This window comes from Peromyscus leucopus, chromosome 20 (assembly GCF_004664715.2).
Source record: "Peromyscus leucopus breed LL Stock chromosome 20, UCI_PerLeu_2.1, whole genome shotgun sequence".
Classification (NCBI taxonomy): Eukaryota; Metazoa; Chordata; class Mammalia; order Rodentia; family Cricetidae; genus Peromyscus; species Peromyscus leucopus.
In genome coordinates, this window is record NC_051080.1 from 5415000 (window position 1) to 5429511 (window position 14512).

At 59.3% G+C, this 14512-nt stretch overlaps 1 protein-coding gene across 3 annotated transcripts; it reads right to left on the reverse strand.

Moving 5' to 3' along the window:
• Positions 1 to 383: 383 nt before the first annotated feature.
• Cacnb3 (calcium voltage-gated channel auxiliary subunit beta 3) lies at positions 384 to 13042 on the reverse strand. Of its 3 annotated transcripts, none has more exons than XM_037197391.1 (13): positions 13018 to 13042; positions 5033 to 5155; positions 4704 to 4826; positions 4308 to 4423; positions 4011 to 4075; positions 3773 to 3792; positions 3513 to 3593; positions 3318 to 3376; positions 3069 to 3178; positions 2692 to 2843; positions 2378 to 2473; positions 2124 to 2273; positions 384 to 1650 (listed from the first exon to the last, which is right to left on the reverse strand). In XM_037197391.1, exons 1-13 carry the CDS (start codon positions 13021 to 13023, stop codon positions 1336 to 1338), a joined length of 1416 nt encoding a protein of 471 aa, XP_037053286.1. In that variant the 5' UTR covers positions 13024 to 13042; the 3' UTR covers positions 384 to 1335. The 3 variants fall into 3 exon arrangements, with proteins under 3 accessions (XP_037053286.1, XP_028747721.1, XP_028747720.1); XM_028891888.2 differs by lacking the exon at positions 13018 to 13042 and adding an exon at positions 11824 to 11974; XM_028891887.2 differs by lacking the exon at positions 13018 to 13042 and adding an exon at positions 9049 to 9197.
• Positions 13043 to 14512: the final 1470 nt, after the last annotated feature.

The following is a 14512-nucleotide window of genomic DNA, read 5'->3' on the forward strand; positions in this document are numbered from 1 at the left end:
TCGAGGGCTGGTTCAGCCGAGTTAGGTCTGAAGAGGACCACAGACCTTGCCCTCCATTTCAGGCACACGCTCTCTTTGCCCCTCATGGTAGGCAAGCATGTGAATTCAAGTTGCAGCTACCTACGGAGCCCTCCGGCCCCAGGCAGGCGCAGTGGGAAGCAGCTTTGACTGTGTTGCTCCTCAGAGTAAGTCCCTCCTGTACTGCCAGCTCCCTCTCTGCAGACGTGGGGCCTGGGGTGCAGTGTACCCACAAATACGTGCCTTTTGCCGCTGCTGCTTCCCCTCCCACTCGGGAATCCTTGGAGAGAAAGGGCCAGACTACTTCACCTCTGCAGACTTAGGCCGCACAGTAACACAGAGCCACGTGAGCCAGACACCGGACAGACTGTGCATGGTGTTTTATTGGAGATGACAATGAGGTGGGGCAGGTTCTCAATGGAGCATGCTCTGTAGGTCACACGCTAGAGCCATAAGGCAAGGGTAGCCAGGTGGCCAGCCTCTGGGGGCCGTCCCCCGGGTCCTAATGTCCTCATCTAACCCTAACTTCACAAGCGCAGCTGAGTCAGGGAGCCCTGGTCTTGCAGGAGGCATGGAGGGAAGGAACAGAAATGACAGATGCAGGGGCGAAAGAGTGAGAAAGGCAAGGGGGCCGGAAGCTGCTCCTCCTCCCCCGCAGTCCAGGCCGGCTTCTGCTTCACCACGCTCCAGTTCCCTAGTCCTGCCAGATGCTAAGCTTCCTGGTTTGGAGAGGAGGGCCCTTTCCTACCGGAGCGTCTGCTGTGGGCTGTCTGTCCAGCCTCACCGGCACCGCGCCTGTCCTAGGTGTCAATGCCCACCCCAGCTGACGGTAGAGAGGAGCCACCGTGCGGAGCTCTGATGCTTTCATTCCTGATGTGTGGCAGTGAGGTGAGTGGAGGCCCCTGGACCCCAAAGCACAACGGAGTGCTTTGTTAGGACTTAGGTTGTACCGCCCATACTCCTACCCTCGTTATTAGAGGGGCATCCACTCCGGTTGGAAGTCCCCTGCTAAGTGATCCTGGCCTGAGATCATCGCCCACGTGGGCAGCTTCTTGTGCAGGTGAGGAAGGTGCCGAGGGTGCAGGACACGGCTTAGTACCTGGGATGAGAACCTACGGGGTCACTGTGCCCAGGAGGTGAGGGGGCCCCTGGCTTCTCCCAGAACCTTGGGACCACAGTCAGCCCTGGACCAGGGGCTGGGCAGGGGGTTGTGAGAGCTGAACCTAGAGGCAGCCTGATGCCAGTCTAACTCCAACCTGCCTGAGGTGGGCACCCCAGCCGCTGTGCCTGTGCCTGCCAGGGTAGGGCAGGAGGTGGTCAGTAGCTGTCCTTAGGCCAAGGCCGGTTACGCTGCCAGTTCCGGTCATTGTGGTCATGCTCCGAGTCCTGGGCTAGGAGCCGGTCTTGGGGGTCATGCCCATTAGCACTGGGCAGCCCCGAGGTGTGTTGGCGGTGAGGCTGATACAGGTCCTGGTAGGCATCTGCATAGTCCTCCTCCAGATGGCGGGAGCTGCGCTGTGAAGAGCCGGTCCAGGCCTGGCGGGAGCTCTCGCTGGCCTCATCTGAGGGCATCAAGCTGTCCCGCTCCAGGGGTGAATGCTCCTCACCTCGCTCCCCCAGCAGCTGCTGACTCTGGGGGCCACACAAGAGCTCTGAGTAAGGTGAGGCAGGCCTGGCCTTTGCTCCTCCTAGGACTCTGGCAGGGAGGTGGGGCTCTTCCCCTCTAGTCTCAATTCCCAGGTTTGGTTCTAAATAGTGCGAGGAAGAAGTAAGCTGGGGTGTTCTTCTGGGCCAGGCAGAGAAAGCTGGAGTTTGGGCCCCTGCATATTCGGGCTCTCCCTTAAGAAGTGATTGGGAGAAAGGTGTGGAGAGAACATCTCCTTTGACCCTGGAAGACCCGTCTCTGATTACTCATCTCTTTCACTGTGCTCGTCAATCAGGAAGTCCCCTGACCTCTCTGCCCTAGGTCTGTAGAGCGAGCTGAAGCAGCTGACAGCTCCTCCGTCCCTGGCTTCACGTGCAGGCCAAGGACAATCCTTGGGCAGGGCAGGAGCGTGGCTTCGACTGTGTAAGCCTGCACATTTGTGCCCTCTGGAAATGGTTACCTGAAGTCCAGGGATGGCACTGGGAGGACCCAGAAGTCCAGGGCCAGGTGCTGGATGGTGGGTGGCTCGCCAGTAAACCTCCAGGTATTCAGCCAGGTGCTCACAGGCGTCCTCCAGCTGGTTCTCATCCAGAATCACATCAAACGACTCCTGGACAGAAAGGACACAGGGAGGTTGGCGTCTCGCGGCAACCTTCCTGCTCTCCATCCTGCACCCTGCAATCGGGTGTGGCTGCAGCGGACCCAGGCACTCACTGGCGGGCACTGAACCAGCTTATCGTAGGCCATCATCTGTACAGTCAGGTGCTTCATCTGTGACTTCCCCCGGGAGCGGATGAGTCGTTGGAGTACCTGAAGCAGAAAGGCAGAGACAGGCCTAGAGTCTCCTGGGGCTCTGGGTCAGAGCGGGCTGGGCCTGGAAGGAACTAGGCACGTTCCCAACTTGTGATACGGCATTAGTAAGTACCAGGTGAGGGTGACTCAGTGTGGCGTTGAGGGATGGCAGGAAAAGGTGACTATATTCTAGGGGGAATCTCCTGTGGGACCCCAGCCACCCCAGTTTCACTTACCTTCGGTGAGGATACTTTGACAAAGACGATGATGGGGGCCAGCGAGGTCTTGGCCAGCTGGGCTGGGTGGTTGATGGTATCAGCATCCAACACCACTAGCTGCAGGGATTTGGCCAGCTCGAATATGCGCTCAATCTCACTCTGCACTTCAGCTAAGGAAGAGGAGGCGCTCACCAGGGGCCCTGCCCACTGCTTAACCCGGGGCTTTGAGGGAGGGCTGCTCCGTGGCGGAGAGGAAGGACCCGATGGCCTGGGCGGGCAGCGGACTGTGCAAACGAGGACAGTCCTGGGGGCGCTGGGGGGGGGGATGGGCTAAAAAGGGAGACGTTCTGACTAGCGTCCAAAGGGCGGAGAAGCAGGAACAAAGGAGTCCTCACCAATGCTGGAGCGGGCGGAGGAGCGCTCAATGATGGTCCTCTTGCCAGGGTTGTTGAGCACAGACCGCTTGGCCAGGGAGAGGTCAGCTGTGACTCTCGTGATGGAGATCCTGGTAAGGAGGGTCACAGCCGCCTTCAATCTCAAGGCCTTCTTTACCCAATCCTCCCTGAGAGGAGACTAGCTCTGGGCATGAGGAGGGAATTATTTTCTTCCTGATTCTCCTTCCATCCCAGGCCAGGGCAGCTTACCTGCCATCAAACCTGTGTTTTAGGAAGTCGAAGAGAGCCTTCTGCATCATGTCTGTGACCTGGAGGAGAGGGCGTGGCACTGATAGGGGGCTCCAGGAGACAGGCAGTGTCCCTGAGAAGAGTTCACAGCCTCCATACAGACATTTCCCACTGTCCTTGAAGCCTTCCCCTGACTCAGGTTGGGCATGTCCTCACCTCATAACCTTTCAGAGAGGGTCCCACCAGCACCACAGGCCGCATGGAGGGCACCACATCATATGGGGGAACATGTTCTGCCTGCAAAATGGCCAGGAGGTCAAGACAAAAATCTTGGTCTTGGTGCCCACTTTATGCCTGATTGCTCTGGGGGCAGAGTCAAGAGTTTTGGTCCCCCCTGTTCTGCAGTGTCTGACCAGAAGGGTCCCCAGAACCAAAATCCGCCCCTCACCCGCCGCTCAGGTCCCTTTCTGACTCACCTGCTTTTGCTTCTGCTTGGCTTTTTGGAAAAGGAAATAGAAGATTAAAATTGCTGAAGGAAAAGGCCGTGGGGGCGTGGCAGTTCCTTCCCCAGGGGAGGTAACGGGTTCTCCCTGCTTTTCCAATCCCTCTACCGGCCCCTTCCCATGAGGTTCACTGAGGAGGACCCCTTCCACTGTGTCCTGTTTGCCCATCTACCCAAGGTGGGTAAGCTGAGAGGGTGGGGGTAGGGGGTACCTAGAGATGGAGGAGGAGAGCGTCTGTTGCCAATGTCACTCAGGCTGGAAGGGTTCCCCGATCTCCTGACAGAAAGAGGGGGCGGTAAACCATGAATGTGTCTGTCAGCTCCATACATTATTTAATGTTTTACAAATTAGTAACTCCCTTTAGGACAGCTGAGCGTGTATGTTGTGTGTGTACACACTTGCATGGTGTGTGTGTGGAGCTGTGTTCCATGGGCCAGGTATTTGGGGTGTTCTGTGTCAGGGGTGTGTGTGTGTGTGTGTGTGTATGGAGTCACAGCACGGGTCTCACCTGGCCTTCTGTTCCTGTTTGAGCCGGATGCTCTCCAGGCGCTGGGGGCTGGGGATGAAGGCGATGTCTCCGCCCTCTTTCACTAGCCTCCCGATCCACCAGTCATTACTGTACTTCTGGGAGTGGACGAGAGCGGGGAGGGAGGAGCTGTGAGAGGGGGCGTGCCCAGGCCCCTTCGGAGCCAGGGAAGACTTTGGGAAGCTGGTGTGAGGAAGGCAGAGGAGGGGCCAAGGAGAGTATGATGGAGTCTCAGAACAGTGCAGCCAGTTCAAGTCGTGTGGCATCAAGGGTGTCACAGGAGACTACTGTTAACCACCCACTTTCCGAAGTGAGGACCAAGGCAGGGCTGAGAAGGACACAGGTGTACAGAAGTACACAGGGGAGAAGGTGGATTACCTCTTTAATGTGCAGGAAATCTTTGGCCTCAAAGTTGACTCCAGAGCCCTGGACTGGACACTCCTCATCCAACACCCCACAGTAGCTGACATTGGTCCTCACAGCAAATGCCACAGGTTTGTGCTGGGAAATTTGATCGTCAGGGCAGTGAGAGACACCTCGGGACATCTCGTGGGGGGAAGGCAGAGGCCCCAGACGAGAAGCCTCCTGCCTGCCACACACACTTTTCCACACGTAAGTACCCCCTGACATGACCCTGGGGACCCAAGAGCCCGCACAGGTTTGCACCCAGCCGGGCCCCCTGCCGGCGGGGCCGGCGGCAAATATACCTTGGCTCTCTCCAGCTGCTGCTGGGCCTGACTCTCCACTTCTCGCCTGGCACTCTCCCGGTCCTCCTCCAGGGAGACGTCTGAGTCCAGAGAGGGGCGGCTGGTGTAGGAGTCGGCTGAACCCTGGGATGGGAGAGTCTGTGTAAAGGGACTGTATAGGCCTCTCCTAACCTTGATGTCTCTTCTCCACCTTCTAGGGGATGATCTGACCCTCTAAGCTGCTGCTTGTGTGCCTCCCAGTGTCTCTGAGGCTACGGAGAGGCTGGCCCAGCCCACAGTGTAAAGACGGGGCCCCTCTGCTGCACACCTGTCAATACCTTGACTGCGAATAATGTTCACCCCCTTCTCTCCTTTTCCCCTCTACCGCGTCCTATGGAGCAGAGGGAAGGGAACAAGACTACAGATGATGTCTCTGGGATGCTGTGGAATCCAGGAAACCAGGTCCTCTTATCCATGCAAGCCTGAAGCGGCCTAGACATGATCCCTTTAAGACAGCTGGCAAGAATATAGCTAGCCAAGAGATGCGGGTCGGAGCCGGCACGGCGCTGCACACCTATAACTCCAGCGCTGGGAGGGAGAGGAGCAGGAATTCCAGTTCAGGTGCAGCTAGAGAGGGAGTTAAAAGCCATCCTGGGCCACTCGAGACCCTCCCTCAAAAAAAAAAAAAAAAAAAAAAGCCAGATGGGGTAGGGAGAGGGGATGGTGAGATCGCTCAGCAAGTGAAGGCATCTGCTGCTCTAACAGGATGACCTAAGTTAAATCCACGGGACCAACAGTGCAGGCAGAGAACTCATCTCTAAAGTTGTCCTCTGACCACACACACACACACACACACACACACACACACACACACACACGCTGGTAGGCCCTGTCACAATGTGACCACTTGACCACTAAGACTCTATCCAAGTTTTTTGTTGTTCGTATTTGAGCCAGGGTCCACTATGTAGCACTGGCTAGCCTAGAATTTTCCATATAGACCAAACCCAGACATTTGCCTGCCTCCGCCTCCCAGATGCTGGTGTACCACCCCAGCAGGCTTCTAACAAGGTTTTGGAATCTGAAGATTGGGCCGGAAGTTGCAGACTCCTGGAAGTCTCCCTTGCTCTCCCCACCCACAACTGTCTTTCCTCTCACACCTGCTAGGACCGGCCAGGTGTAAGCAGCAAGAAGCCAGGAATGAGAGAGCAACACAAAGCCATCTCCTGGGTACAGGCGAGGCCATCACACACCCACCACCTGGCCTGTACCTCCCTAGCCTTCCCCTGGGGCCTGGGGATACCAGGCCCTGGAGAGAGGCTACGCTGGTACCAGGCAACCCAGGCGATACAGGCCCTTGGGGAATGGGGTGCCTTTGGTGATCAGAACAGGGACAGTCCTTGAGTCCTGCCCATAGTAGGGTCTTGGGGTAAGGAGTGTACACTTGAAGGGTTACGGAGTTCACTTTCAAGGCCACGAGGAAGACGCCAAACAAATAAGGGAACTTCAACTTTGAGACAAGCAGCTGAAAGTTAAGGTACCTAACTGGGTGGGGGGAAAAGGGACTCTTTTCCGACTCTTTTCCTTATATGCAGCTGCCTGGAGGGATTCTTCCCTCAATTCTGAGATGGCCAGCGGCACAGAAAAGGTAAAAAAAGGATGTGTGTAAGGAAAGCGGTTTCCGAATGTTCAGGTTGAAGAACAGACCCTGGAACTCTCTGGCTCTGATCACCTAACGAGGCAGCAGAGCCAGACGACTCTCTCTGGAGCCCACAAACACACACGGTCGACCTGTCGACCATGCCTCTGCCCCAGCCCAGCCTGGGCGGAGGGGCGGGCTGGTCACTTGGTGTCAGCCCTGGAATCTGGGCTGGAGACTATGTCTATATTGTAAACCAAAGGCTCAAGGCAGCCCCAGAGTGGTGCGGCCTTTTGGTCGGCACAAGTAGAGGGTGTCTGCTGCTCCCCATCTCCCCAGCCAAGGCAGAACCAGGCTGAGTCCCCGGGAGGGGGAAAAAAAGCCTTGACACGGAATGAGAGACCTCACTCCCAGGACAGAAGTGTGGCTGCGGGTGCGGCTGGCTAAGGGGATAGAGGCCAGCAGGTGACAGAGGCTGGAAGGAGGCAGGATGACCACCCACTGTGTATGCATCAGATACTTCCTAGGTACCCAGCAGGTGTTGGGAGAAGTGTGGCTTTGACCTCTGCTAGCGCACAGCCTAATTTAGTCCTCACTGCCTATATCTGGGGGTATCTAGGCTAGAAGACCTCTTAACCCTGGCTAGGCGGAGAAACGACAGGTCTCTCCCTAAATTGTTTAATGAGTTGTGTCCTGAATGGTAAAGCCACTTTCCATAATTCCCGTGTCCTCAGGTATTATTTATTGCCTGGGCTACTCTGGTATCAATGAAGAAGGTAGGAACACCTTGTAGAGTCCGTTAGGGTCTTACTTCCCCAGCCCATTATACCCAAACAGCCAGAGTCTCAGTACTCCAGAGTTGGCGCCGTGCCCTGGTGGTTGCCCCCCTTGCCTGGCGAGTGTGTGGGCAGGCTGCAGCTCCTCTCTTGCCTGGCACGGGGGAAGAAGAGGAGGGAGATGAGCCCAGTGGATTTATTTAGAGCCTGCTGTCCCTCCCACTGCCTCAGAGGGGGCCTCAGGGAGAGCAAGGAGCTGGCAGGAGGAAGCCAAGTGGGGGGGGGCGGGGGAAGCGATCCAAGAAACAGAGAGGGTCAGGAGGGAGCCACAGGTCAGCAGGCCACCCTCAAGCAGCATCCCTATGTGCCAGTGTCTTTGGCCTGACTTCTCACCAGGGATGAGAAGGGAGCACCCAAGGCCCTGCGGCCCCACAGAGAGGTCTGTTCTCCAGCTCCTGGCACCCTGGGCTACACCAGCTGTCCCTTCAACTGTCAGAAAGAGGCGTCCATCGGAGCCTTGAAAAACCATCTCTCTGCTCTCACCGCAACGTAATTAGCCCCAGAGCCCCACGGAAAATTGGGCTCCTGGAAGGAGCCTGGTCCCAGAATCGACGGACCCGTGCCTGTTCTGGGCCTCACAAGACAGGAGACCCGACCTAACCCTATCAAGGGATGTTTTCAAGCCATGTAGTGGTCCTTTCCCAAGAAGGCCTTGGGTGGCATGTTTGAGAAAGTCTGGTAACTCCAAGGGGCTCTGAAACTGCTCTCCACTCTTGCCCCCTCTTTCCAGGCATGCTTTCTGCTTTCTGAGCTCCGGGAATCACTGCCTAATGAGCTGATTTGTCTCAGTGGGTCAGGAGATAAAAGCAAAGAGGAGAATTAAATATTTATTGGGTGCCTGGTTCTCTGAGGAAAGATCTTCCTTTCCATCCCCTGGCCTCACCTCCAGGCCCTCCATGCTGAGCAGGAGCTCAGAGGAATCCTCAGCAGGGGGTGGGGAGGTGGACGGAACTCAGTCCGAGGGCCCACCCATGTGGTGGGTGGCCTTTGGAAGAAGCTGGGCTACAGTGAGGGTGAGGGGTCAAAGCTGCGCACAGGGGTGGTGGGCAGAGGAATAACAGACCTTGTCAAGTCCTAGAATTCCTAGCTGCAGAGACTGGTACCCGACTCTCTAAATACTCTTCCAGCTCCCCAATTTGTCATTTACTTGAGGCACAGGTCCGAGTGACTCCCCTAGAGATCAGCTCCTCCTGCTCTGTTCAGACCCCATAAACCCCGAATTTGGAACTCCAGACATCCCGTGTTCCCTCTAAAACCTCGGTGCCAGGGCCTTCGGTCTTTCCTCCCTCTGCCCCCGTATGTCCTGAGCTCTGGGCGCCCCCCTGCTCCAGCCTTCTCTCCCTACAGTGTCCCTCTGTGCACACACCCGAGTACCCGGGAGACTTGGCCTTGAAAGCCCATACCCCCACTTTCCTAGAGGGCCCCCACCCCCATTACGCGCCCTGCCCCGCTGTCAAGGCGTTTTTTTTTTTTTTTTTTTCAAAGTCCTGAACGGGGGGAAGGGTTGAAGAGCGAGGTGTCATCCCAACTCCCCCACCCCCACCCTCCCCGTGGGCACTCACCGCCTCCGAGTCCTCAAACCCGGGCACGTAGGAGTCGTCATACATGGGGGAGTCCGGGGTGGGGGGGGGGAAGAGCGAGCGGCGCCGGGGGCGAGGACGGCGGGCCGCGCCCGAGATGCCACCGAGCCGCGCAGCCCTGCGGGCGGCGGCGGCGGCGGCGGCGGCGGCGGCGGAGAGCGCGAGCGCGAAGGAGCGAGCGAGCCGCGAAGACCAGCTGCTCGCAGCTCAGATCACCGCTCCCCTCCCCACCCCCCAGCCCCGTCGGTCCCACCCCGAGCGCGCCAGCGCGGCCGAGGAATCTGCCGCCGGCCCCCACAACAATAGTGCCCGCCCACCGGACCCCCCTCCCGGGAAGGCGCGGGCGGCGGGGCCGCCGGGGCCGCGGAACCGGGCGCACGCGGGCCGGGAAGGTGGGTCCCCGGCACCTCTGGGGCCGGGGCGACTGGGAAGAAGGGCGGAGAGGCTCGCAGGCGGGGCGGATCCCGGCGGGGAGGAGGCGGGGCGAGGAGAGATGCGGAGACGGGGACTCGGGCAACCCAGGAACTGCTCCGCCGGGAAACAAAGGGCTGGCGCGGGGGAGGGGAAGGGGCGAGACACTGCCAGGAGGAGACGCGCGACCCCAGCGGAGAATCGAGAGGGTGCGGGCGGCGGGGAGGCTGGATGGAGAGACCCGAGGGCTGGAGGCAGCGAGGACGCGCAAGACAGGAAAATGGAGAGATAGAGGGGGACGGGCCGCGGATGGGGAGAGGTCTCAGGTGACAGTGCGTTGTTGTCGGCTCCCTGCATTTCCAGGAGACACCCAAAGCGAACCCCGCAAGAGGTACTAGGGAGGAATGGTTTGGAGATCCCAGGCCATGAAAGCAGCTCCTGCCCCAACAGGTGCGTGGCCCTCTGTGCTCCCGGCCGCAGCAAAGGGCCCACCCACCCTTGAGAAGGGGGAAGTTCGGGTACGCTGGCTAGGCCTCCCCACACTTGTTGCACGGGCAGATTTCATCCAACTTAAAGCCGGGATGGAGATGCTCTTCCTCACTTCCCTGCCAAGGATTGTGCCAGACACTGCCAAGGCATCCGTGGGAACTGGGGCAGAAAAGGGGCTGTTTTAGGTGAGCCTAAAGGGACAGATGAAGCCAAGAGGGTGGAGGCCCGGGGATGGCTGCAGGTGGAGCAGAAGGTGGGATCCCGACTCTGAGACTGGCAAGGAGCAGGGGCAAGTCTCGCGCTTTGCCAAAGGCCGGGTGTACGGTGGGTCGGATGTTCCTAGCCTCCTCGCTCCACTCAGCCCCCGTTAAGGGACTGCTGAGATTGGAGGAGAGAGAGCAGCAGCAGCCCTTTGAATGGACGAAACCTTCCGAGGGCTCTCCCCACATCAGCTCCCTCCTTCTTACATCCCCTGACCAAAAATTCCCTTTTGAATTTTAACCACCTGCCTGGGCACCCCCAAGAGGACGTGAGACAGACAGACATCAGCCATGCCTGGTGTCTCGCTCTCTCAACCCAGCTGCTTTCCATTCCTATTCCTCACACCCAGGAGGGTAGGTTCAGGACTCTGCCCATCCCCTTCCCTTCCTGGGCCAGAGGGAAATCAGAAAGCCACAATTTGCAAGGGTTAATGAGATCTATTAGAAGGTAGTGGGGGGGGGCAGAGGAAGACCACCCAAAGACCACTCTGTCTCATCTTCCCGTTTCCTTGGCAAGAAAAAGATGGGGGAGGGGGTTCATCTTATGACACCCTAGTCTGCCTCTTTCTCCTAGCAGGATTGGCAGGCCACTTGACTGGAGCTCTGGCTGCTGAGGGCAGCAGCCGAGATTGGGGGAGTCACCAGATTGGGGGAGTCACCAGCTTTCCCAGCTCCGAAGCCTGCATGATGAGGGGCTAGCAAGACATTCTAGTCTGCGTTCCCAAGCATTGCCTTTCCCCTGTACCTTCCTTTCGCGTCGTCTCTCTAGCCCCCTCCTTCCAGAGGGTGGAGAGGTAGGTATCAGGGGGGAAGACCCCCCAGGCTCTCTCCTGGGAGATGGCCTCTCCTCTGAGGACTCCCCACCCATAGAGGGTCCTGGGACTGCAGGCAGCTGTGGATCCGCTACCACCAGATTCCCTTCCTCACACCTTGTTGTCTGTCTCCATCCCCAGCTGGGACAATGGTGTGTCTAAGTCTGCCTCTGAGAAATGCGTTGCCATGCCAACCACCTCCCCAGGAGAATGGGTTCAAGTTCCCCATACCGACGGGCATCCCTTGGGGTCCAGCAGGCGGCGGCACTTGGGTCTTCCCTCCCCCCTCCCCACCTCTACCCCTGAGTTGCTACCCAGTGCCCACTTCGTGTCTCACCAACAGTCAGTCACACCTGCCAGAGTCCAGTTCTCGTGCTAATCTAGCTATGGAAGCAGGAGCAAGGAGGAAAGCCTCAAGTGTGCCAGGGAGCTGGGTAGATGCAAATTCCTGGACACCAAGTGGGGGAAACTGAGGCAGGAGCTAGGAGTGCTACACCAGGTGGAGGCCCCTAGCATCCCAGCTCTAAGGTTGCCCCCCGCCGCCCCGCCCAGGAACTCCGAGAGGGTCACAGAGGGAGCCTGGCACAGCCCCCCTCCCAATCCAGCCCCTTCCCCGGCCCCCAGTCAGCCCCCTGTCTGCGCACGTTGCAGGAGCCGCCAGTTGCAGCCTTCCCCTCCTCTCACCCAGAGGTCTCGCCTCCTGGTCCCCCACCCCGCGCTGCAGTTTCTCCCAAATGCCGGAGCTCTCCTGCCACCCCTCTGGGGAGGGGGCCCCCGGCGGTTACCTCGTTCAGCAGGAAGGTTGCACTGGAGTCAGAAAAAGACATAGACCGGGCTAGCGGCCTCTCCCCCTCCCCCGGGCCAGGGGCTCCGAGGCGGGAGCAGGACCCAGCCGCGGCTCTGCACACTGCTCCAGCCTGCTGCACGCCTGGCCTCGCCCCGCGCCCGCCCAGCTCCAGCCGCCCGCTCCCTCTCCGAGCTGCTGGTTCCACCCCTTTCCTCCAACCCCCCCCCCTTCCTTTCTAGCCTCCTCCTTCAATCTTCCTCTCACTCCCCAGGGCCTCTCAGTCCGTCTCTCCCCGCGCCAGTCCTTCCTCCCTACCACCCCAGGTCCCTAGTCATCTGGTGTCTCCCACCGCCCCTCCATCCTCACCTCGCTCCCCCCCCCCCGCCCCAAGCCATCCCCTCCCCCTCCCCCAGGTCTCCGGGAAGGACAGGGTCTGTCTGCGGAGCTCCGCCAGCCACCGGCAGGCAGAGGGAGGGCGGGAAAGGTTCAAAGGCAGGCGCGGCACCGGGGCTTTTTAAGGGGAGGAGGTTCGGCTCCCTCCGGGCCCCAGCTGGGTGCAGCTAGTGCCCCACCCCACCCCCGCACCCCCGCGCGCGCCCCAGCGCCCCCCAGGAAGAAAGGCCCTCCTGCGTCCCCACCTCAGCCGGGTTAACAGACCGAGAAGGAAGAGTGCTGGTGCTCAGTTCGCCTGCCCAAGCCTCAAGACGCCCCTCTGAGTTCCGGGGAAGCCACGTCCAGCCAGCCACCCTTTTCCAGGTCCCGACCCTGAGGCTGGCTTCTGCAGAATCCTCAGGGAGGCAGCCCGGCGGGGACGCCTCCTGGGTCCGTTAGTGCGCCGCAGGTCTCAGGGAAGGTCAAGGCGAGGTGAGGCGACGGCCTCCCTACCCGCGGCAGCGCCCCCTGGATTCGATGGCCCGGTGTCCGCACCCGCCCTCCAGGTGGCAGCACCCGCCGCACGTGCTGCCTCCTGCCAGCAGGAGGCGCTGCTGCAGAGGGCGCAGCCTGGATCTAGACCCAGCCAAGCCTTTCCCCCCCCCAATCCAGGAGCCACATCCCATCTCCAGACCCCCCACCCCCACGCCCAGGAGAGAACCCCAGGCTGCACTCTGTCCCCACCCCTGTGTGTGTGTGTGTGGGGGGTTCCTTTGAGACACTCAAGAAAGACCCCTCCAAAGCCCCAGACCGCTCTTACCTCCATCCTGGTCTCGGGGGGATCCCAGGCAAGCCGGGCAGCATCCCAGCTCAGTCTGGGCAGCAGAGAGCACAAAGTCGCAGGACGCTTTTGGCTTCTCGGGTCAGTACCCCTTCTCGTCCCCTCGGGCGGGCACGTCAAAGCGGACAAACCCAAGTTCTGGCGGGGGGGAGGAGGGGGGAGAAGCGAGGGTGTGATCCCAGTTCGCTCGCTTCCTACACCCTTCTAAGCGGACCAGCTTGTCATTGGTCCTTCGATACTGGACCCTTCCTTGTTCTTAAGACACTGGCCGCGCTTGGGCCCGGGGCGAGTGGGAGCAGACCCCTTCACGGCGACAGAACTGAGATGACCTGGGCGGGTCTCCAACTTCACCTCAGCATCAAGGTGGGGGGACGACTCCCTTTCTCAACCCTTCTTCGAACCCACTTTCTCGGGCTGGAGGGGGTTCGGGACCCCTCCTCTCCACCTCGCTATTCCCTGAAGATCTCTGGGGGCTGTTTTTCCCTCTCTGCTCAGCTGACTGTCCCCTGGTCCCATCCCAGAGCTGAGGTGGACCAGCACTCATCCTCAGAGCACTCCATTCCAGGTTCCTCTTGGGCTGGCTGTAACCTGGAAAGCGCCTGGGGAAGCCACTGCCTGCCCTTCCTCTGTGGTCTGTTCCTGCCACAAATGTGGCCACCCCAACTTACTCAGCTTCAAGCCTGCAGAGGAGAGGTAGGAGGGTGTTCATTCTTTGCATTTTGTTTTTGTTGGGGCTTGTAATAGAGGGAACTAAAGTTTAGCTTAGGCAATAAGACCTGGAGGGAGAGAAGTCTCTCCCCCCACACACACACCGCTCACCCCCCTCCCTCCTTGCCTCCCCTGCTGACCACAGCTAATGGACTAGCTCCTCTGGGCCTTGGGGCGCTTCAGTTTTCACAGGAGAAGCAATTGTGCCTGGCTTCCCTCCTCCCTCTGCCTGAACCTACACCCCTGAAGCCATGGCCGCCTCTTTAAAGTGTAAACATCAGTTCTCCAAGTGAGATGCACAGGGGCAGCCCACGTCCGTCCCCTGTTCCTTTTCACCCACGCTGGTCTCTGATCACATGCCTGGTCCCATACCTGGTCTCTGCTATGCCAAGAAGGCAGGCAGGCATCAGAACTGGATTAGGGAGCCCAGTCTCCAGACTCCTGAACTCCCTTCAAAGGCCCTCCCCATGAGGTGATTGGCAGGTCACAAACTCCCCACTTTAAAGACTGATCTGCAGCTGTGCCTTGACTTACCTAAGAGAGGCACCTAGCGAGCATGCCTACTTCTCTGGGGCTCCGGCCGCAGCTTGGCTGTGCAGATCTAGGTTCCCATACAGAGCCCCCCAAGGCTTCATCAGCTCACCCTGTCAGGACTCAGGGTGCTGGGCAGGGCCCCTGCCAGCCATCCTGACTAGTCTGCCCTGCTGCTGTAGAAATGGCTTTTGCCTCTTCAGAATGGTGTAATCTGGACAACTAAGCAAGTGGC